A 23,471-nucleotide genomic window follows, 5' to 3' on the forward strand; every position below is an offset into this window, starting at 1 on the left:
TGGAGCAGGGACGGCGGCTGCCGTGGCCCTAGGGCGCGGAGGAGCTCCCAGGCACGGTGCGGCCGTGGCCCTGGAGGGGAGGCGGGGTGGAAGAAGGATAAGGCCAAGCAAAAAAGGTAAAATATAAGAAAAATATTGAATAGAGAATGACAGGTGGGGTCCACTTTTTAGATGACAGGCAGGATCTATTTACTATGGCTAACGGTGTTAAAATCGTCATCCATCACATTTCTTCGATCCCTCGTACCAAACAAAGAATTGGGTCGGACTCGTCCCTCTCAACCAAATATAAAATAGGATCGTCCCATCCCAAAAAATGGGGACGGAATGATCCCGTCCCACCTTATCTCAGAGCCAAACGCACCCTTAGTAACTCCTAATAATGATGTGATGCGGTGATGTGACATCACAAATTCAGAATCAAATTCACAGACCTGGTGCCGTTGGAAAGAAAGCGGTCAGTTGGAATGGAATTGGAACCACTGACTTGTGGGCCCTTCTCCCGCCGTGGCAGCCTCAGGTGCCACAATGTCAGCGACGAAAAGCACGCCGGGGAGCCACACCGCCCAGGCCGTCAAGCATAACCACCAGGTGCGGCTGGGCATCGCCGACGCGTCGCGACAGTGCGCGAGCACGTGGCTCACCACCGCCTCCAGCCCACCAAAACAGCTCACAAGGAGGTCGTCTTCCTCCTCCAATCGCCTCTGTGCCACCCTCCTCCACCGTCTCCGGCGGCTCGCGTCGCCGGATTCGCCACCACCAACCGTTGCCGCCCTAACCCAGCTCCGCCGGGATGCTCGTCGTCACTCCCCCGCCTCCTCCACCGCCCACCGGTTATCCTCCGCTACCTATGGCTGGGGGCACCCGCCGTCTCACCGTCCTGCCCACAACTCATCGCCGTCGTCGGTCCACCGCTGCCCAAGGCCCTCCATCTACAGCCGGAGGTCACTGGAGACCCCAACCCCAGCAACCTGAAGCCCCCACCACGAACCCTAACCCTACCGACGGCGAGCCCTTTGCCCCCGCGCCACCTTCCTCCTACGGTTCCGCGGTTCCGATGGCTCCCACCGCCGCATCCGTCGTCACCACCCTCTGCCGTCCTAACTATCGAGGAGCTCATCTCCACGGAGAGGAGGAAGCAGCGGGAGAAGGTGCTGCAGGAGGAGGAGGAAAGGGAGGGTGGAGGCACTGATCTGTGGGTCCCGCACGTGGGTCGCTGACAGGTGGATCCCGCGGGTGTGCGATAGACGTATAGCCACGGCGTAAACCACTGGGGGGGCCGTCACGCGCGCCGCGACGCGACGCCTCTCCCTCCGCCTGAGTCGCCTCGTGCTCGCGATCGGACGACGACTCCCTCCATCCACCACCACAACGCAGCACGCCAACCCATCTCCCCGCGCCCGCGGCAAAATAAAATCCCCGACCCCGACGCGCCACCCGCAAATCTCGCTGCCTCTCCCTCCGTCTCCCGCCGCCGCCGCCTCGGCCGCTAGCTCGCCCGCTCGCGCGCCGCCCGATCCGATGGCAACCGCCGCCGCGGGGCCGTCGCCTCGCCGGCGGCTCGCCGCGGCGGTCGTCGCGGTCGCGCTCGCCCTGGCCCTCGCTCCGGCGGCCGCGAGGCCCGACAAGGAGATGCGGGAGAAGTTCTACGGGACGCTCGTCACCAACGGCACGCACAACGCCTCCGGGGATGGCAGCATCGCCGAGATGTTCGGCCGCGTGCTCGACAAGGAGTTCGCCGACAGCGACACGCCCGACGGTACGCATCTGGATCTGCACTGGCTCCCGCTCAGGAGGCATTTGGGTTTTTAGGGGAGATTGCAGTACGAGTTGAGTTGAACGGCAATGAGTCGTCCACGAATTTCTTACGATTTTGGGCTTCAGTTTTTACTGTACTGTGTTACGTCCTCTGCTCCTGGGTGCGATGAATGCGGACTATATTAGCTACAACATTACGTCCCGCACTTTGTTTGCAACTTTGAATGATGGTTTCTTCTTCTGTCCATCCTTTTGCAGCTCCTGACAAGAGTAACTTCAACAACAGCGTATCTGATCATCAAGTAGGTGTGACTTTCCTCTAGCATGCACGCTGTGTATTCTTCTCTGATAATGTTTTCCGTAACTTCTGTATAACATTAACATTTAGTAGATAGCTTCCTTTTGAAAAGTGCACAAGTGGTGAAGGGACCTTTCGTGCATCTACTATTGCCTTAGATTGTCACCTACAAGAACTGGTAATGGGTAATTTTAGTGAATAAATATGGCATGGTATTTTGGGAAAGCTGAGTCGATAGTTTCCTATGCAGCTGCATAATTAGAGCCTTCTCGGTAAATCAGTGATTCAATGACAAAAGTAAAGTGAAATGCCTCAGCAACCTGCTGAGCTTTGTGGGACAGTGAACTGAAATAAAAGAGAAGAGCTTCATTTAGAAAATATTTCTTTCTATAAGCTTACATGTACATAACTGATGCTCTTGCTAATCACAAGATTTTTAGCTCATCTTATCAAGATAGTTCAATGGCACTTGTTCCTTCTTTTTGTATGGATGCAGATGTCAAATTAGTTAAAACTGTGAAGTTGTGTTTTCCATGCTTATCAAACTCTATATATTGTAACTTTGTTGTTCTGCTGAAGTAACTTCTTGTATGTGAATTTTTCACCTATCTGAAGTAATATCATTTGGGTATATCTTTGCCTCTTGTGTTGTGTTGAAATTACTATATCTCATGATCAAGTTACTCTAAATATTTAACTTTGGCGTTGCAAGGACTGAAACTACCATGTATCTTCTCTTTTTAAAAGAAAATGGACATAAAAAGTTATAAAACATTATTTTTTGGCTGCTAGATTTTTGCTTTCGATGCAGTTTGTTAGATAAACAAAAAAAAGTAAATTTCCTTTTTTGCTCAGGCTGTTCTGGAGACAGTAGCTGTCATTACACATGACAAGAAGAAGAACGATTCACAGAACACAAAGTATGGCCAGAATTTGAACAATATCAGCTGTCAAAATTGCTATTTCTGTAGCACCCTTCCATATCAAGTTTCTGACTTATGCAGCGGTTCTTGTGCAGTTCCCCAAAACCTTTCCAAATAGGTGACATGTTCGGAGGTCAGGACGAGACATCTGATGACTTGGAAACTGTGATAGATAAAGAGGTGTGCAAATTCACTTAACAACTCGTGTATATTTTTTAAATTCTTACGAAACATCTTGTCATTGGTTTGGTTATTGCTAAACGAACGCATTAACTTTGTGTAGGATAATGTTTTTGTGATGTCAAATCGTAAAACAAAGTATCCAACACTTCAATTAGATTTAAGGTCAGCTGCTTTTCCCCCACCACTCCATCCCTACCCCACATACCTTCACCTGTACATGGCATATTTAATCTGCTAAGGCCCGATAACCCGTTATATGCAATTTTTCAATTGCAGGTTGATTAAAGATCTGGTGGTTATAATCGTTTCGGCTACCGGTGGCGGTATCATATTCTCTTGTATGGGGCAGCCGGTCAGTAATTCTGAGATATTAATGTACGAAACTGCATCCATCCTCAGTAGGCATGATTTATGTTATTTTTCCAGGTTATTGTTGGCTACCTACTTGCTGGTTCTCTAGTTGGTCCTGGTGGTTTGAACTTTATCAGTGAAATGGTGCAGGTAACATGATCATTGACAGCTCACGAATTGCACTTGTCCTTTTTTCTTACCTTTCTCCCTATGATCAAATTTCATTTTTCTACAGTTTCATTTAAGCAATTTTTCTATTAATATGCCCACCAAAGGTTCATATAAACATTTGAAAGAACATATTTTATGTATGCAAGGCTCATAATTAGTTTAATCTAAAAGAAGCATGGTCCAAACTTTTTCTCTCTCTTAAATCATATACTCACCAGAAGATTAGTTCCATTTGGTCTCCTATGCTATGTATTTAATTGAAGTTGCATACTTGATCAGAGTAATTGTGTTCAACTACAGGTGGAAACTTTTGCTCAGTTTGGTGTAGTGTTTCTTCTTTTCGCTCTTGGTCTCGAGTTTTCACTGACTAAGGTACTCAAAACAAAAAAAATCTATGGGTATTATCTTCAGTCTAATATTTCTCTTCCCAAAGTATTTTTGACAAATATACATGTCAAGTGGTTTCCTTACTGTATCCGTCATTTCTATCAGTTGAAAGTGGTTGGTCCTGTTGCTGTACTTGGTGGTCTGCTTCAGATTGCGTTGTTCATGTTCTTGTGTGGCCTCACTGCGGCGGTATATGCACCTATCAATCTGTAAATTGCTTTTGCTGTTTCTTCAACGTACGTTGCACTGTAATAGAAACCCTGCTCACCTAAAAGTATTTTTTTGTAACTTATCCAGTTGTGTGGTGCTAAGTCATCTGAAGGAGTGTTTGTTGGAGCCTTCTTGTCCATGTCATCTACTGCAGTGGTAAGTATGTTTTTGAATGTGCTGTCATTGGGATGGGCATTTGCTGGAGATCAGAATTAGTCTGCATTTTGGGCATGTTCCAGTTATAGAATAGTCTTGCAAATTGTCGTTCACATATTAGTTAAGGATTATTTTGACTTGTGAGGATCTTTGATCTGTTACCATTCTTCCAGGTTTCCAAGTTTTTAGTGGAAAAAGGCAGCACAAACACACTTCATGGTCAAGTGACAATTGGAACACTTATACTTCAGGTGAAGACTCCCATCCAATTCTTTCATACATTTTCTATTCTGTGGTTATGATCCGGAAAAAAGGCTATAAAATTGGAAAACTATAAATTTGTTTAAGAAACAGGTAGTCGTAATCTTTAACTCAGCAATAGGGTAAACCTCCCACTTTTTTTGGATATTAGATTGTTTTATCTATCATGTTATAGAGCTTAAAGAAAAACACATGGAGGGCAAACATGTTAAAACATATTTATCAACATTTAAGACATGTCCAAGTTAACATTGGCTTATAGTATTTAAGTGGTGAAAGAAATGGTGCTTAATATTTCTTGTTGAGCTCCCTTGATGGAAAACAGGTTGTGCAGGCTAGTTGGTATAACTGCTCTCGGTTAGGATTCAGTGACAACAGTTGTGTTTCCTTTACTCCAGGATTGTGCAGTTGGCCTACTGTTTGCTCTCCTTCCTGTTCTTGGAGGTGCTAGTGGCATTTTTGGAGGAGTGATGTCAATGGCAAAACTGTAAGAATATTATGGGGATATATATTTACAAAAATCTAAATTTCCATGCCACAAAAATTTGTCTTAGAACCTTTTTATGTCTTGATTAACGTCAAATGTTTGCATGTGCAGGTTGCTTGTGCTGTCCATATTTATAGCTGTTACATATATGATGACATGGTCAATTGTTCCTCGATTCTTAAAACTGATGATTCAGTTATCTTCACAGGTTAGGCCAATTGGACTGTTCCTCTTTCTTTTTCTGGCTTTGATTTTGGCTTTTCTTTGCACAGATCCTTACTGATGCTTCTGACAGCTTGGTGCTGCATCTCTTTTTTACTCATTTCTTAAGTGTGTGTGGACGAGGCAGAGTGGGTGTGTTTTCTTTTTCTTTTTTTGCTCATTTATTAAGTGCGTGTGTACACAAGGCAGGGTTGGTGTCTTTTCTTTATTTTCATTCTTTCTCTTGTAACAGAAGAGGTTACTACAGATAATATTTTGCAAAAATCACTTTGACCCCAAAAACGAGCATCCTTGATATGCTCAGCAAAACTTGGTTTTCTGTTTTATCAAAATCGAGAGAAAAACTTGGGTAAACATAATATATGTTCTTTACTGTTGGCGAGCGCGTCTTGAATATGCGAAGCGTAAACTGAATGTCTTTTGAATTTTATTCCATTATTTTACAAATGAGACAAATTGGGAGACTATTTCTCCAAAATACATGTTCAGATGATGATAAGATATAATTAATATTTTTTTGGCGAACATTTTCTGATGTACCTGCCTTTTTCCCCTCACTTCCTAATTTTTTAAATATATATGCAGACAAATGAACTCTACCAGTTGGCCTCCGTTGCTTTCTGCTTGCTGCTAGCCTGGGTAACTTTTTTTTGTTTCAATTCTTAAATCATATTCTGTTCTTGGCTTGCCTGTGCACTGGTATATAGTGTTTTCACTAAGCATTATAGATGCCCATGGTTTCTTTACTTCGAGTATCAACTATTCTCATGTTGGTGTTGCAACTTAGGTAGTTTTTCATATTTGGCATTAAGACAACTGAACGTGGGAATTGTATAATAAACCCAGCATCGTGACAGCAAATAATTAGTTTCATTGTTTTCCTGTATGAACAAATTGATTCATTGTGCATGATAAAGCAAATTGATTTGTTATGCCAGTTTATGGTGAGTCAGACATGAGAGGGGTATCTGCTAGTATAATGCATTTGTTTTCTTTCTTTTTCTCTCTCTTGATCTATTTCCAAGTTCCATATACATCCATGTAACTACAACATTGTTTATGTTGATAGACTGATGTTATGCCTTTGTATTTGCCAGTGCAGTGATTATTTCGGATTGAGTCTTGAACTGGGGTCATTTCTTGCTGGCGTTATGATATCCACCACAGATTTTGCTCATCATACTTTGGAACAGGTGCTATTCTGCATTCAGTTTACCTTGTACTTTTGTACAACTATCTAAATTTATTGTCGATGAAACTGTTTACATTTCTCTTTTTTCTTCATCAATTTAACATTTAAGAGTTAGACCGCTTTGGAAGGAGTTCGCTTATCATTATCTATTTGCTTAATCTAAACTTATCTAAGTTAAACACGCTTTAATAATTGATTTGGAAGTTTCATTATAGTAGCTGAACTATTTTTTTTCCATTTTAAGGTGGAAGCCATTCGCAATTTGTTTGCAGCACTCTTCCTTGCAAGCATTGGAATGCTCATACATGTTAAGTTCTTGTGGAATCATGTTGACATATTACTTGCAGCTGTTATACTGGTTATAATAGTAAAGAGTATAGTCGTAACTGTTGTCGTAAAGGCATTTGGATACAGCATCAGAACAGCTTTCGTTGTAAGTATCTGTCCCTTAATTCTCCATCAGTAGCTCTGCAATCTTGAAATGTATTCTAACTCTTCCTTTCTTGTCTGACCAAGGTTGGGCTATCCTTAGCTCAGATAGGAGAGTTTGCTTTTGTGCTTTTGAGCCGTGCCTCACATCTTCATCTTGTTGGGGTGGATTACTCTCCTTCCATTTCATGTGTTTCAAACATACTTTCATATTTAGAACAAACTCCAGATTGTCACACATGTATGATGAAAACTTATAACCTTATTATTATTATTTTGCAGGGGAAAATGTATCTGCTATTACTGGGAACAACTGCCCTTAGCTTGGTAATTACCTTGTGTCTGAGTTATGGTCCTTAGCTGGTAGGTATACGTTTCTCAGTGTATTTTGTTGTTGCAGGTAACAACTCCTCTCATTTTCAAACTAATTCCTGTGGTAATGCACCTTGGCATCCTTATGCGTTGGTTCCCCACGGAAAATAGTGTGCAAAATGAGGTATGCTTTGTCTTCTTTGCTGATTTTGCCCACTTGTATCAGAAGCTTGACTTAATTAATCAACGTTGGTGGTTGTAGTAGTAAAAGCATGTGTTCAAATTCCATTATCTAGAATCTAGATAGGGTTAGGTTTTGAAGAAATGTTCAAGATAAACTAGTACCTGATTTTTCACATTTGCATCTATTGGTTTGTGCATGAATTGAAGTACCTTGTAAGCTGGTCCGGCCCTTCCTTTTCCATGTGTCTACTTAGTCTTATATTCATATTATTTTCACTTCCCTATCTGATCATATTTCAGCTTCCTTTACAGGAGAAAGCCGTTATGCTTGAAGCCCACAACCGATCGCTCTAACATTTTGCATAGCTAAGACAATTCTTTCAACTGACGGTGATTTATTTGTGCGTTGACTCTCTGCACATGCCGTGGTAACATTGGAGGAACAGTTACACCAATCCCTTTTGTGGTGATCTGGGAACACGAAGCGATGGCCAAAATTAACAGCTTGGCCACCCGTGGAGCTTCCGTATAGCATTCTTTTGGTTGGAATTTTGGGTTGTACATACTGTATATGTTGTCAAGGTAGCATACACGGGCGTTTGTCCATACGAGTAAGGCGCTGATGGGGGCCTTGGTTTTGTATCATTCTTGCCACCTCAATTTAGGAAGCTACTAGATAGGGATTTTGGTACCCTGTGCTCAAATGTACTACTCTTTTTTTGTAAGAAGATTATGGAAAAGCTGTATTTTTGTAGTATGTATTGCTCTGTTCTTGTCAATTGTCGTGAACACATCCACTCCATCCATCAAGTTGATCATAGCACTGTAACTTGGAACGCGTATGTTAAGGTACTGCCATTCGTGTGTCGAACTGGAGGACAGCTTGTATTGTTGTAGGCATCGTCCTTTGGCGCGTACCGGTTGTCGTATCCATGGGACAATCCCTGGAGGGGTTGTTGCGATGACTTTGGCTGTATGGTATCTGATGCTGGCTCGTGATCCAAAGTGGGTGCGGCTATTAAACCAGCACGATCTAGCTGGAGGAGAACTGGCCTGAGGTAACGGCATTTGACGCTTTGTGCTGTGGTTGCTTCAGCGAGGGGTGCTGCACTGCTGCCGGACGCACATGCGCAGCGCGCGTGCCTGGCCTTTTTTCTGCTGCGAGCTGTTGCCCAGGCAGCTTTGGCCATGGTGGCATGGTGCGCTCAAGAATCTAGACATGCGACAGCGACGCAGCACGATCTCGAATTCTTCCACAAAGGTAACAAGTTTGTTCGGTAGTCAGGATGGAATCCAGTTTCAAAAGAAGTCGGTTATATATATATTAAATAATAATACGTGGCCCTATGACAAAAGCTGGAATAGCTCAGTTGGTTAGAGCGTATGGCTGTTAACCATAAGGTCGGAGGTTCGAGCCCTCCTTCTAGCGATTTTACGTTTTTTTCAACGTTTCTGCCTGATTTGTTTTTTTTTTTGTAAATTTCACCGAAGTCCCCTGAGTTCATCCGTAAATTCCAGTACATATTCTTTGAACTGCCATTACGAAGTTCACTAGTTTCACATTCAATATCCGCTACGAAAGAGTGCTAAGATGGACAAGCAATGGAACAATTCTTAAAAATTTGCAGTACCAAAGAAAATTCAGTGTTTCTCTTGAACACCGTTCACAAAAAGGAGACCAAGATTTTCACGAGACGACAGTACAACACAAGTCACCGGACAGCTAGCCTTTCTACCCTCGAACGCACCACTTTGCCATGCCTCCTCCATAATGGTCTCACGTGCACTCTGTACCGTTTGGCCATGTGCAGCAACCCCGGAGCCGTGCGGCTAAGAACACACGATTAAAACCTTCTTGATGAGCTCCTGAAACACCAGACAGAGCAAGACCATGGACAAACCACTGTCATCAACGGGAGCAGTTGTGGTGTCTGCATCATTATATATATATAAAAGATCGCCATGCCAATCAGGAGAAGCATCCGTGGGTTGCCTGTTGTTGCCTCAACGGCAACGCAGATGCAAATGGTCCCATACTAATCCCATGCCCATAACGATATATTAGTTTGTCTGAATATGCAGCAGTGATGTAACACTTTTGTAATTTTTCTAACTGATTAATGCTAACCAACTCTACAGGTTCGCAAGCTTGTTTCTGATTACTAAATGGAAGGTGTTTAAGGTTTGCTGGCACAGATATAAACAAAGCTGAATGTGAAGTGTAGAGAGCATACCACGGAGGAGAGGCTCTTCTTCCCGACATCAACTGGCAATCCTTGTCCGCACCTCAGTCTCCGGCTGAGCACCATAAGCTCCTCCAGCGTCGTCACCGCGCTCCTCGGAGGGCTCCACGGATTGCTCAGCTGATCCTCGTCGTTGGCCACCTCCCAGCTCTTCTCCGAAGGTGCCCGGGGAAACTGAAACTCCTGGTCCTGGGCTGAAGTATCACCACTGGAGTGGCTGTAATCTTCTGACTCTGAAAACGAGAACCAAGCGTCACGACGGCCGGAGGAGCCATCAACCCATGCTGCTGCTGCAGCACCAGAAGCGTCGTTGTTGTCTGGAAAACCAAATGCTTCCAGATCAAAACCAAGCGAGTATTCCTCCTCGCTCTCGACCGCAAAAGGGTTCAGTGAGCGGGAAGATGCTACAAAGCCACCATGATCAGGCAGCACGTGGAAGGGAGATGCTTCTTGTATAGGCTTCCCAGGCTTTTCTTCCCACTGGAATGGCACGCTCACAACAAGCTTTGTCGGGGTCGGGGATGGGCATGCAGACTCTGATGCCACTGGCTTGGAAATGACCCAGTCCCTTTTGGGCGCGCCAGGTTTCACCTCCCAGAGAAATGGGACTGAAATCTGCTGCTTCACCCGTTCCCGAGGGTTGAATTCAGGCAGTTCAAGCTCTCCATCCATTGTGAGGTATTTGGTTTGGAGATGAAATTTGTGTTGTGTTGTTGCAGATCTTGCCTGCCCTGCTGATATATGTAGGAGAGAACTTGTGGGTTAGATGAGCCGCTCCTGCATCACAGTGCTCTTGTTCAACTGTTCCTTTGCTATACCTGCAAGCTAGAAATACAATTGGACAGTACCAACTCCTCTTTAGCTCTGACCATGAAGGGGGGAAAAAAAGAAGTCATCAGATCTCAGCAACTGCTCTTGCATTTGCATTTTTCCATGGTTAGAAAGAGGGCTACAGGGCCTTAAAACCACAAGGATGAAACCATAAACAGGGATTTGATAATTAGACCAAAATAATCGCTTATTCAGCAACAAATCTAAATACAATTTACAAATGATCTGGGCCACAGTAAAGAATAAAAAAAGAATGCGATCTTCATCTGTTGAAAAATCATAAACACCTTTCCTGTTACCACCTCTGCCATGTTTTGACAGCAGAAGATCAAGAACTAGTTCTAATGGACTCCAAGTACTGTACCACCTCTGCCATGCTAGGTCGGCTTGAAGGTGTGTTGGAAGTGCACACTAAACCCAACTTGAGCACCTGAACAAATTCGGCTTCAACAAATCCCCTCAGGCTTCGATCAAAGCAGTCTGATGTAGTTCCATCCTCCAATATCTCCCTAACATAATCACGCAGAACCACTGCTGTAGCCACTCCAGGGCTGTCTACTGGTTTCCTCCCTGTCACAATCTCAAGTAAAACCACCCCAAAGCTAAATACATCACTCTTATCACTATATCTCAAACTCGGAGATGCTAGCTCCGGTGCAATATACCCAATGGCGGTGTGAATTCTACTCAACTCAATGCTTCCTAGAATTGGCAATAGCTTCCCCAATCCATAATCAGCCAGCTTAGCTTCATATTTCCCATCTAACATAATGTTGGAGGACTTGATGTTGAGATGCAGGATCTGTGGCCGGCAGTCATGGTGAAGGTAAGAAAGTGCTCGTGCCGCTCCAAGTGCAATGTTAAACCTCCTTTCCCAAAACAGCTCACCTCCACCACCTCTGCTGCTGCTCTCGGAGAAAGCATAAGGGCGGTTCCCATGGAGATGATCATACAAGCTCCCGTTGGCCATAAATTCGGACAGAAGCAACTGCATTGTGGATGACCAGTAGTAACCCTGGAAAGCAACCAAATTGGGGTGGCTGAGGTTACCGAGCTGGCTCATCTCATGCTCAAACTCATCCTGGCCTCTGACCCTCCCCAGGGTCTCCAATTTCTTCACAGCAATGGATAGGCCGTTTTCAAAAGTGGCTTTGTACACCGTACCGATTGACCCACCACCAATGAGACAATCTTTATCAAGGAGTGCCTTAGTTCCGGTTTCCCAATCTTCATATCTTGAAGGCAAGCTCTTGCTGAAAAGCACCAACTTTCCGATGATTGCATTTGAGCCTGGTGATGCAATTGGGTCGCTCTCAGAAACCAGAACCTCTTCCTCTTCCTTACTGTCCTCCATATCTCTAGTCTTGCGTGTATAAGCCTTGATGTTCAAGGCACAAACAATGCATATCCCGATAAGTATGAGGGCTGCAGCAACAATGGCAATTATGATAGGCACCCCCAATCGTTTCCGGTGCCCCTGGTCCTGCCCCCCGCAGAGATTGTTCAATGGAGGGCCGCATAGTAACGAGTTGTTCATGAATGCAGTGAAATCAAACTTCTGCAAGACCGGCACGAAAGGGATCATGCCAGACAGGTTGTTGAAGGACACATTAAAATGCGAAAGGTTAGAGAGGTTTCCAAGCTCTTGAGGGATTGGCCCAGTCAGTCGATTCTCAGAGAGGTCTAGGAGAACAAGGTTTGTGAGCTGCCCAAGTGTCACGGGAATGCCCCCATCAAGCTGGTTCCTGTGGAGGTCAAGCATCTTGAGGTAAGTTAAGTTGTCGAGTGTGCCTGGGATCGCTCCTTGAAGTTTGTTGCCAGAAAGATTCCTGTGTTGATTTAATTTAGCTAGTCAGTACATGGAAACATTGTACCACACGCGAATTGCAGTAATGCAAGTATACTGAACAAACACTTACAGCTCAAGCAAGAATTTGCACTGGCTGAGGGACCCTGGAACCTCTCCTGTGAGATTAAGGCCTGCGAGGTCGAGTGTGACAAGCATCTCGATCCCACCAAGCTCAGCTGGGATTGAACCGGAGATGTCGGCATTGCCCGCGAGCCGGAGCACGGAGAGTGAGCGCAATGTCCCAATCACAGGTGGAACGACTCCAGCAAGAGCATTCGCCCCCAAATCCAAAACCCTGAGGTTGCGGCAATTGACCACGCTCTCGGGCACCGGCCCCGTGAGCCGGTTGCCGGACGCGTCCAAGTAAGAGAATTTGCTGCCGCAAGTTGTAATGCTGGGAATTTCGCCGTCGAAGTCGTTGGAGGAGACGTTGAAGTAGGTGATGTTTACCGTGCCGAGGAGGGCAAATGGCGCAGCTCCGGAGAAGCGGTTGCTCCCGACGTCGAAGAGGTCAATGCTGCTGCAGGAGGCGACCTTGCCGGCTAAATCGCCGTAGAGAGAGTTGCTTCGGACGGAGATGTAGTTCATCTCCGGCGGCGCGCAGACTCGGTCCGGGAACTCGCCGGAGAGGCGGTTGTAGGAGAAGTCGAACCCGGCGAGGCGCGGGCAGTTGGCAATGCCCGGCGGGACGGGGCCGGTGAGGTCGTTGTGCGCGAGGGAGACGTAGCGGAGGCGGAGGCATGGGTCGAAGAGTGCGGGTGGGATCCCGCCGGCGAAGGCGTTGTAGGAGAGGTCGAGGAGGCGGAGCAAGGGGAAGGTGCCGAGGAACGGCGGGATCTCGCCGCCCAGCGCGTTCCGGCTGAGGTTGAGCTTGCGGAGCGTGGGCGCGAGCGCGCGGAAGCTGGGCGGGACGCCGCCGGTGAGGGCGTTGCCGAAGAGCGAGATGGACTCGAGCGCGGGGAGGCGCGCGAGGGAGGGGGAGAGCGCGCCCGCGAGGCCCGCGCCGTGGATGCGCAGCCGCTGCACGGGGCCGGAGGCCCCGCCGCAGGTGACCCCCACGAAGTCGCAGGGGTTCCCCGACGGCGTCCACGTCTCGAGCACCCCGCGCGGGTCGGCGGTGATGGCGGCCTTGAAGTCCAGCAGTACCCGCCGCTCGACGTCCGTGGCGGCGCCGGCCCAATGCGGCGGCAGCAGCAGGAGGAGGACGGCCAGGAGAACCGGCGCCGCCGCCGCCGCGGCGCGGGAGGAGCGCGTCATCGCGACAGGCCGCGCTGTGCCACCGCACGCAGCAGCCGCAGCAGCATTAGCACCACCACGCCGCCAGCACCACCACCCCACTCGGCCGCGGTGGCCGCTGGTAGTAGTTTAAGCGGCCGTTAACTGCCAGCCACGGCGCCGAGTAAAGGAGTGAGCGAGTAGGTGGCGGTGGGTGGCGTGCGTTATGGTGTGCGGGACGGGCGGGTACCACGCCAAGCGAGCGGCCGCCCCCGCGTGACACGCTCCCTCCCTACTGGCCTCCTCATCTGGTTTCCATTTCGTGTCGCGCGTCGGCTGCTGCCTTGACCTTGTCACGTACGTTCGGGAGTCGGGTGGCCGTAGGCCGTAGCGGCGGCGTTTACACGTGAAATCTAGGCGAGGGAGACGGGGCTTGGCTTCCTGGGGGTCAGCGGGGGGAGGTAGACGGAATGATGCTGCGGGAAAGGGGAGGGCGTGGCTTTCCGGGTTGGGTTGCCACCCAGCCTGCCGCGGCGTGAATGTTTAGGAGTCGCGAGGGTTCAACGAGTATTAAATGCTATGCCACATCATCAATTTTATCGACTTAGGTCTAGTTTGATTTCCTTTACTTATTTTTAGCACCCGTCACATTCGATGTGATACGTGCTAAAAATAATCAAAAGTAACCAAACAGGGCCTTAGCAACTTAATTATAAGAAGAGAGAAGAGGTGAGTTTTGTCCCCATAAAACTCACCTAGCACAGTTACCAATTCTCTGAAATTTACATTGAGGATGTTATAGTTGCATCGTAAGACACATTTAATCGTAATTCCACGTAAAAAAATAAATAATGCAGGCAGTGATAATTTTATTCTATTAAAAAGATGATATGGTAGTTTTAGCAATAGTGCGATAACCTTCGGAACGTTTTTCCAAGACCGGAGCGGCACAGTTTGGTGGTGGGGAGCTGGTGGGCGCCGCCGACCCTAGCCGATTGGAGTATGGGCGTGGCCGCGGTAGGCAGGACGACGAAGAGCTGCCGGTTTGCATGCCAGTGCCACCCCCCGCCGCTGTCCGCCGTGTCTACGTGCCCTGCTCTTCGCCATTCCCGTCGTTGCTTCGTCGGGACGTTGGGGGTCTCAGTCTCTCCGACTCAGATCACGGCAATGGCAGCCGCGATGCGGCACGGCGAGTTGCCCATTGCGTACGCCGACGGGATCACGGAATGGACTCGCCATTCATGGCCGCGCCTGACTGTACATCACTCATCGACTCATCAATGAATGGCTGCCTACATCTCTCACGTCGCGTACGTGCGGATTTATGTTTGCGTTCGTAGAATCGTCCTGGTCACCGTACAGTTGCACGCCGATATCATCTCATCTGCCGTGGAGTCATGTGCACACACCTGACCCGGGCGAAGCACGGAACACAACAGGACTGCTGCCGGACCGCTGATGGGAGGTGAAATGGGCTCACTTTTCACTGGTGGGCTGCGCGTGCGTCACGCCGTCTGTCACCGGCAACGGGTTGGTACGAAAGTCTTTACGGAGTTTTTTTTTTATATATGAGGATCTTTACGGATTTTTTTTTATTTATTTATAAGGATCTTTACGGCGTTGAGTTCAAGGCGGGAATGGCCTACCAGCGGAGCGGAGCCCGCCACCATGTTTCTTTTTGAGCGGAGTCAATAAGCGATGAGGAGCTCTGTGGCGCACTTTTATCCAGTGCTATTTCAGCTCTTTGAGGGAGCCGGCATGCCTTTTGGTCGGCAATGATCGCAGACGTGCTTGCCAAATGATGGGTGCTATTGTCATATGGCATTTTTTTTTTCTTACCGAGGTTCTGCGAGCAAAGAAATAAAATAGAATGCAGAAGTTTCTCTGACAACCTTTGGTGTTTTTGTCGCACAATTCCTAACTATCGTCCTTGGTAATGCATACACATCCCTGAAAACATCTAGGAGAGAGTGACCAAATAAATCTTGATATCGATAAAGTTATCTTATGTATCAAATCACGTTACGTACCACTGAAAAAATAGCGAATCCGAATGAACAGGTTCCAAAAAAAAATTAAGTGTAAGTACGCTTATTTGAGGTACCGTTAACTTGGTTTTATGTTGGTTTGGATCCATGAAATTTTCTAGGGTGTTATTTTGTATTGGAACATGATTTGATTTCTTAGTTAGATTCATGGAGCGGTTTAAGTTTAAACCGGAGTAAGAGTGACTCCAAAAGTCTCTCAAAAAAAATCCGAAGCTCTACTAATTTTTTTTTCCAAGTTCATGTCATCCCACACCTCAAATAATAAACTCTCCGGTACTTCAAAACTAGTCATGTCAGCTCCTATGTTGGGCTGCCATTAGCTTCCACCTCGCGATCTGTTCTGGGTCGACCTCTTAGCGGCAGCGCCCGCTGCTGCCACTCGCCCCTCCCAGTGCCTCGCCCTTTTGCCGCCGCTCCTACCCATCAAATATGCCGCTGCGTTGTGCAAAATCAATTTTTTTTATGTTGTGCAAAATCAGTTGGAGATAGGTAAAAAGCTGATGAAGCCTTTTCCGTATAACTCCTTTTCCATACAAACGGTGCTAGATTCGTCCTGAGATGACCATGACGATGATTTTTTTTTCCTCTGTTGCTCATGTGGCCATGTTAGTCAGTAATTTAATGTTACTGCCCATTGCCACGAGAAGAATTTGATGAGATAATGCATCAGTTACCTTCAACGGTTGCTTGTCTACGCCATCAACAGCCACCAAATTACTCGAGCACAGATCTTATTTCTCCAGCGATTCCAAAACTGCTCCAGCTAGTACTTGCTCATTGTCGTCCTCCCCGAGGCACAGCTCATCCACGGGTGCATCCATAAGACCAACCGCATCTGTGACTGTAACGACCGCGAGCTCCTCGGCCACTCCCATCGGCTCATCACTGGCACGGGGACCACCGCAGTACGTCTCCTCATCCCCCAGCGCCGGTGCCTGGTCCGTCATGCAGGAGGATTCAGCCGACGACGACGTCCACGAGGCGGCGGAACCACCGTCCTCCTCCACCGCCTCCTCGAGGCGGCCGTCATCATCCGCGGAGGCGGGGGCGTGGTCCTCGCTCTTGCGCTCCTTCTTCCTGGCGTAGTACGCCTCGAAGAAGGCCTCCTTCTGCGCGACGGAACCCTGGCGCGCCTGCACGGCGGCCTCCTCGAGGTAGCGGTTGTGCGCGAAGGCGGACCACTTCCCCCACTCGAGCGGCTCGGTGAGGAAGCGTCCGAAGGAGACCGGCGGTTTTGGGAAGCTGTTAGAGCATAATTAAGATATTAGGAATAATTTAAGGGAGTTTTTGAAGTTGCTTCTTTCATAAAATGCTTCATCTTGCAAATCTTCTCACGGCCTCTGCATTCATGTAAGAGCATCTCGCCTGTTTAAATTAGTTCAACATATAGTTGTGAGAAGTTCCATATCTTGCAAATAAAATGCAGAGATCTGTCCAGCTTCGAACTCAATTGTCACCGTTATGAATGAGATAATGGACAATATTTGGTTCATCATATGGCGAATGTCCTTGCGGAGCGAAACACGAAAACTGATGCCGAGTCTCGGTAGAAACGGACACAAATTTCAGCCATATACCATGGTGCTAGAGTGGTCTTGATCAACGGCACACGTTTTTCAGTAGGGGCTTGCCCCTCCTGTCCCTAAAAAAACGGCACACGTTTTTGGATATGCCACCCTGATTCGATTTGTTAAGTCATACTCCTTGTAAAGGGGAGCTTTTTCCTCACTTCAAGATAAACTTAGAGCTTGATTTTTTTTTTTCAAAACACAGAAGAACGGAGTCACGTTGTACTTATGGAGCTTCCAATGTACTTCTTCCATTTCAAATTGTAGGTCGTCTTAGCTTTTCTAGATTCATACATATTACTATATCTAGATGCATAATAATATTTATGCACCTGAGTAGCATCCAGCAGGTCTGGATTTAACTCCTCGTGGAGCGAATTAAACAGGTTTGGAATAAAAAATTATATTAAAAAAATAGGTCGGGACTTCTCCTGCTGACTTCGGTAAACAAATAACATCCATGCATCTATAAAAATCAAAACGACCTACAATTTGGAACGGAGCGAGTACTGGAATAAAGCTATGTTTCAATAGGGCTTTATTTTAAGTCTCCGTCAAACTGGAGTTTTTTTAATGTTTTCTGAATTCCATGCGAATTGTTCGTCTAAACAAGGAGCGACCAGGGGCATGAAGCCATGAAGGCAACAATAACAGTTTCCAATGGAAGTCCATTGATCTCCCGTTATCCCAGTCCGTTTCGGTCCATGACCCAGCAGCAGGCATCTAGCGCGGTTCCTTCCTCGACACACTACACGCCCGGCCCTTTTCCTTGGACTCCAAACCACTCGATCTCCATCCAACGGTCCAGCCCATCCAACCATCACCCGCGCAAATCCCCACCATTTATACCCCGGACCCCGCGAACTCGGCAGCGCCCCGGACTCCACAGCCCCTCCACTCCCGCCGTGGCGCCGTCCACCAACTCTTCCAGTCCCCCACCCGCCATTTCCAATCCCCTCCGACCGCTCGGCGGTTGGCTCCCTCCCTCCGCGCCCGGGGGGCGGGATCCGCCGCGCCCGCGCGCGCGCAATGGCGCCGGACCCGACCAGCGAGCTCGTGGTCACGCCCAAGGCGGCGGCCAAGGACGCGGCCTCCTGCTGCAAGTCCACGCCGCCCAAGGTCTCCTCCGTCTCCCCCGACGAGATGCGCGCGGTGGCGCGCAAGTTCGCCGACCAGCCTATCCAGGAGACCGAGCCGGGCGTCTGGGCCGTCCTCACCGCCATCTCCAAGAAGGCCCGCCTCCGGCCCCAGGTCCCCTCCCTACCCTCCCTTAAACCCTAACCCTAAAACCCAAGCTCTGACGTCACTGATCCGTCATCCGTGTTCCTGTCTTTGTATTTGCCTGCATTGCTATCCGGAAACATTTGTTGGATTGCAATGTTTCTTGTCATGTGCTTTATCGGCTGATGGCACTGCTAGTGCTATTAATTTCGTTTCTGATAATGGTCTGCAAATGCGCCAAGCAGAAGCAGTGACTCGGCTTGCATCACTAGCGCAAAGTAGCATTTTGCGTTTTGGCTTCACCAATTACAGAATGTAGTAAGCTTCTCTGTACTTGGGAGAAAGTTCAGACCGGTTTTTGTTATTGATAATTATGCTTTTCATTCAATGGCTTGAAAAAATTCATGGTCTTTTATAGATGTTTTTCGTCTTGTGCTTGCTGAAAATGCAATTATGAGGCATATGTTTCTTCAGCCATCTGATGGAAGTTCTTTGAACCAACTGCAGGGAATTAACATTCTTTTGAGTGGTGAGGAGCACTACCTAGGACGTGGCGTTGAGGACCGCTTCCAGATTTCTGATCCACAAATAAGTACAAGGCATTGCCGGATATACAAGGACACTGTGTTGGGGGAGCTGAACCGCCATGAGCCTGTCCCTGTTTTCATCAAGGACACAAGGTTTCTCTTCTTCTGGATCTTTCCGTATCTGTCAGTTTCGTTTCCTTTTCTTTCTTTTGTTGAGCTAATCTCTTGTGTTCCGCAGCTCGAATGGCACTTACATCAACTGGAAAAGGCTCAAGAAAAGTTCATCCCCAGTCAAGCTTAATCATGGTGACGTTATATCATTTATATCAGTTCACAAAGGTAAGATTCTTTGCTCCTTCCAATTTCATTAGTCTGTACTGGGTTCACTAGGGGGTAGCTATTCATTTGCTAGTACCATGTTATCACTCTCTCTTGTGCTTGATGTTGTAAATCTTCAGTTCAACTGTATGTTTTTTTTTATTGAACAAGTTCAACTGTATGTTGCTTTTGCAGATTCTTCGTATTCATTTGTCTACCGTGAAGTTAATGCAATCAGTTGCGTAGAGAATGGGGCTACCATTCTCAAAAGGAAGTCAGGTGAGGAGTTTTGCTTTCTTATCGTTTGGTGATCACGACTATGTTGCGAGTTTTGTTGGTTGTCTTCTGGTTTGGTGATCATGACTATTGTTACAAGTTTTGATATATACTTACCACTATTTTTGTTTGATCTTGAAGAGGAGGGTGGTTCTGGAAGCAAGAGGCTAAAGGGTCTTGGTATTGGTTCTCTTGATGGTCCTGTTTCACTCGATGATGTCCGGAGACTAGAAAAATCTAATGCCGTAAGTTGGCTCCTTCAGTACGACAGTAGCTTCGTGTCCTGGAGATTTGCTAACCTTTCTAGCTTAAACTGACGCAGGATCTCAGGGAACAACTTGAAGCACATGTTGTGACAATCGAGACTTTGAGAACTGAAATAAAAGTGGCCCAAGCGCAGCATGGAAAGGTATACGTTACTTTCATGAAGTGTTTGTATTTTGCCTTTTTTTCAGTGCTATGTTCCTCCTAGCATAAATAATTTTGCTCTTGCACTTCAGGCCCAGTATCACTTCTAAATTCTAGTGTTTATCAAATCTACTCCCTCCATCCCAAATTGTAGGTTGTTTTGACATTTCTAGATTCAATGATTTTACTATGTATCTAGACATAATATATATTTAGATGCATAGCAAAAACTATAACTTAGAAATGCCAAAATTTGGGATGGAGGTTGTACTTGCCTCTGATGTTCCTCTATTGCTTGTTAAAATTTCCTACATAATTATCAATAATTGATAAAGTAATCTTATATTTATTGAAGTTTATACCTATTTATCCGGAATGGGGAATATTCACTCCTCTGTTAAAATTTCCCTTTTGCCATCAAAGATCAGGTTTCTACTTGAAGATTGTACTCATCATTGTCTTATTGCCTTTATTTGTAACTAAGCTTTTGCAAATCCGATGATGTAGGAACTTGAGGAGCTGAGAGAAACTACATCAACTTCTTATCTTGATCAAACTAAATCTCTCCGGTTAGCACTTGAGGAGAAACAAAAGCAACTTGATTCACTCAGTACATCAAATACAGAGTTACAGAATTCCATTAAAGACCTGGATGAAAGGCTTAGTGCATCTAAGCAATCACGTGCCGATGCTGGTGAGATAATTTCGAGGTATTCTGCATTGCCGTGATATAAATTTCTTACCGTTTGACAACAATTCAAAGAACTCTGTTAATCTCTTTCGATGCTTCATTTACTATTACATGAGGATCTCATATATCTGAGATTTGCAATGTTTCCAGCCAGAAAGCAATTATATGTGAGCTTGAGGGACAGCTAAGTGAGGAGCGTAACTTAAGAAGAGAGGAGCGTGATAAGGCTGTGCAGGACATGAAATCTGCATTGCATAAAGTGCAAGCTGAGGCTCAAGAAGAAATTAAAAGACAGGCGGAGTCTTACCTTAGACAACAAAGGGAACAAAAAGAAGTTATTGGCAAACTTCAGGTTATACCTTTCTTCAATTAAAATCTGATCTGGAAGTCATGTCTTTTACATCATATATTGCAATAACTCCGACTTCTGTTTCCAGGAATCAGAAAAAGAAACCCGTTTGCTGGTGGAAACATTGAGGTCCAAGCTGGTATGCTATTTCACAATGATTGCTTCAAATTCTTTCATTCCTTTGATGCACCTCAATTATTTGTTCTCTGATTCTCTCATGCAGGAAGATGCTCGAGATAATCTTGTAACATCCGAGAAAAAAGTAAGAGAGCTGGAAGCTCGACTTCAAGATGAGCAGCTAGTATCGGCTAACAATCAAAAGGTACCAAGCAGTGTGCATGGTAGACTTAAGTAATTATCACATCTAAGTAAAATGTTTTTCATTTGTTGTATTTTAGCTGCTGATAACAACTCAACCCCTTCTGCCCCCATGCAATTGCAGAAATCAGATAATCTGGAAACTGAACTGAGGAAACTGAAGAAAGAACTTGAAAATGAGAAGGTACAAGACAGTCAGATGAGCTTAGATATTAGGTTGCTCTCCTTTACTTACAAGCTGACAACATGTATCCTTTTGTTAGCAGGCTGCTCGGGAAGAAGCATGGGCGAAGGTTTCAGCTCTTGAGCTTGAAATAGCTGCAACAATTAGAGATCTATCAATTGAGAAACAGAGGTATCAAGGAGCTAGAGAACGAATTATTTTACGGTAAAAATCCTGTTTCAGTTTTATATAGACACAATAAATCCCAAGTGTGTGCACTACACGTTATGTATAATCCTTTGTATCCCCCCCGTATATTGCTTATTGCAGAGAGACTCAGCTGCGTGCTTTCTATTCAACTACAGAAGAAATCTCTTCTCTGTTTGCAAAACAGCAGGAGCAGCTGAAAGCTATGCAGAGAACTTTGGAGGATGAAGAGAACTATGAGAATACCTTAATGAGTGTTGATCTCAATAAAGTTCCATTGGCCACTGATGATGCCCATATGAAATCAGTAGGGTGCTCAAAAAATACAGTGGAAGCTCCAAGTGCGTCAACACAGAATACCCAAGTAAGTGAACATAGTTCTAGTGATGAAGATGCCAACATGACTGAGCAGCATGCTGGTGGTACTGCTGAAGGTGGCAGCACTCAAGGTCTAGAGTGCTCTAGTCCAGAAAGGTCAGAGGATAGATTAAGGTCTGATTTTCACGGAAATCCTGTTCCTACAGCTCCTGAGAGGGAGGTAACAGATACTGAGCAAGTTCCTGAGACAGAAAGTCAAGCTGGTAATGTTGGTTGCGATGACCAAAGATGTGACAATATGGGAGAGACTATGCCGCTTGAAGATGAAGCGCAGCCTCAAGAAAATGAGGAAGCTAAAGATGGGGACCAGCCACATGCAAATGAGGATCCTGTTCCAATCCCCAAAGATGGCATTGGCCACTGTTCTGAAGATAAACTTGAGTATGATTGCTCCGAGAGCAAACGGGAGGATGCTCATGCTGGAGCTATTGGAACAGCTGATCTGTTGACCTCAGAAGTTGCTGGAAGCTGGGCAGTGGAAACAGCTCCATCTGTCAATGGTGAAAACGAATCGCCTAGGAGCGTGGAAGATGCTGGTGATGCCGTGGGGCAGGATGAGGAAGATGGTGGTAGCATGGCGGCGGATGCTTTGCTAACTCTGGTGAACTCGGAGGGCCAAGCGGCTGGGAGTCAGAATAATGCTGAACATGCCGTTTCCAAAATAACTGACCACCATCGTGTCCTTAGTGCCATGATTGAAATTGTTGATCCTGAATTCAAAAAACAAATGTCTAGAAGTGGCGGTGGAAATGATGAACCAATGTCTGATGCCGAGACGGATGAAGGCAGCGAGGAAGTTGATACAGATGATGACAGCGAGGAGCCTATGGTTGAGGATTCTGTTGGGTAGGTTAAAAGGAGTCGACTTTCCTTGTGAATAGTTAGAACTTTTTATTCCTGTACTTTTCGCATGTGAGGTTGTACCATGGTGTTGCATGTATGCATTTTATTTTCCATTTCTTTCTAATTTATATATATATATATATATATATATATATATATATATATATATATATATGTATATGTTGATACCAAGTGAAGTGTCATGTTTGGCGCAGATGGTTTCTCTTGGCATATCGAGATTAACTATGGGATCTGCTTTTCCATTTTTAATTTAGCAATAAATATGTAACAACAAAGTTCATAAAAGATATGTTGCCATCTTGAAACTGCAAACAGCAAATGCAATCAAAATACTCCCTCCATCCTAAATTATAGGTCGTTTTGATTTTTCTAGATGCATAAATATTATTATGCATCTAGATAAGGTATATTTAAATGCATAACAAAGTCTGCATATTTGCATACTCTGGTACTCAGGTACCAAGTTGCAGAAAA

General features: G+C 46.0%; 4 protein-coding genes and 1 non-coding gene across 10 annotated transcripts; 3 read left to right on the plus strand and 2 right to left on the minus strand.

Moving 5' to 3' along the window:
• The first annotated feature begins 1,333 nt into the window (after positions 1–1,333).
• Positions 1,334–8,302, plus strand: LOC101760965 (K(+) efflux antiporter 5). 5 transcript variants are annotated; one of them, XM_014804539.2, is made up of 20 exons: positions 1,338–1,759; positions 2,017–2,060; positions 2,912–2,976; positions 3,075–3,159; positions 3,263–3,324; positions 3,439–3,514; positions 3,589–3,663; positions 3,985–4,056; positions 4,177–4,260; positions 4,369–4,437; positions 4,611–4,688; positions 5,097–5,185; positions 5,297–5,393; positions 5,993–6,046; positions 6,505–6,600; positions 6,844–7,032; positions 7,116–7,193; positions 7,311–7,355; positions 7,429–7,524; positions 7,824–8,302. In XM_014804539.2, exons 1-20 carry the CDS (start codon positions 1,522–1,524, stop codon positions 7,875–7,877), a joined length of 1,746 nt encoding a protein of 581 aa, XP_014660025.2. In that variant the 5' UTR covers positions 1,338–1,521; the 3' UTR covers positions 7,878–8,302. The 5 variants fall into 5 exon arrangements, with proteins under 5 accessions (XP_014660023.2, XP_014660024.2, XP_014660025.2 ...); XM_004985821.4 differs by having other exon boundaries at positions 1,341–1,759; positions 7,836–8,302; XM_014804537.2 differs by having other exon boundaries at positions 1,334–1,759; positions 7,116–7,355.
• A 576-nt stretch (positions 8,303–8,878) lies between these two features.
• Positions 8,879–8,952, plus strand: TRNAN-GUU. The gene has a single exon. It is a non-coding gene; the product is annotated as a tRNA-Asn (tRNA).
• A 110-nt stretch (positions 8,953–9,062) lies between these two features.
• Positions 9,063–10,619, minus strand: LOC101761619. Its single transcript, XM_004985823.3, has 2 exons — positions 9,758–10,619; positions 9,063–9,389 (listed from the first exon to the last, which is right to left on the minus strand). Exons 1-2 carry the CDS (start codon positions 10,436–10,438, stop codon positions 9,354–9,356), a joined length of 717 nt encoding a protein of 238 aa, XP_004985880.1. The 5' UTR covers positions 10,439–10,619; the 3' UTR covers positions 9,063–9,353.
• A 123-nt stretch (positions 10,620–10,742) lies between these two features.
• On the minus strand, positions 10,743–13,916 carry LOC101762031 (probable LRR receptor-like serine/threonine-protein kinase At1g12460). Its single transcript, XM_004985824.3, has 2 exons — positions 12,517–13,916; positions 10,743–12,426 (listed from the first exon to the last, which is right to left on the minus strand). Exons 1-2 carry the CDS (start codon positions 13,701–13,703, stop codon positions 10,926–10,928), a joined length of 2,688 nt encoding a protein of 895 aa, XP_004985881.1. The 5' UTR covers positions 13,704–13,916; the 3' UTR covers positions 10,743–10,925.
• A 4,237-nt stretch (positions 13,917–18,153) lies between these two features.
• LOC101762451 (myosin-11) lies at positions 18,154–23,124 on the plus strand. 2 transcript variants are annotated; one of them, XM_004985825.3, is made up of 13 exons: positions 18,154–18,528; positions 19,006–19,178; positions 19,264–19,364; positions 19,539–19,622; positions 19,761–19,864; positions 19,942–20,028; positions 20,535–20,737; positions 20,869–21,070; positions 21,156–21,206; positions 21,291–21,389; positions 21,510–21,569; positions 21,649–21,773; positions 21,879–23,124. In XM_004985825.3, exons 1-13 carry the CDS (start codon positions 18,307–18,309, stop codon positions 22,981–22,983), a joined length of 2,616 nt encoding a protein of 871 aa, XP_004985882.1. In that variant the 5' UTR covers positions 18,154–18,306; the 3' UTR covers positions 22,984–23,124. The 2 variants fall into 2 exon arrangements, with proteins under 2 accessions (XP_004985882.1, XP_004985883.1); XM_004985826.3 differs by having other exon boundaries at positions 21,652–21,773.
• The last annotated feature ends 347 nt before the right edge of the window (positions 23,125–23,471 follow it).

Source organism: Setaria italica, chromosome IX (assembly GCF_000263155.2).
Source record: "Setaria italica strain Yugu1 chromosome IX, Setaria_italica_v2.0, whole genome shotgun sequence".
Classification (NCBI taxonomy): domain Eukaryota; kingdom Viridiplantae; phylum Streptophyta; class Magnoliopsida; order Poales; family Poaceae; genus Setaria; species Setaria italica.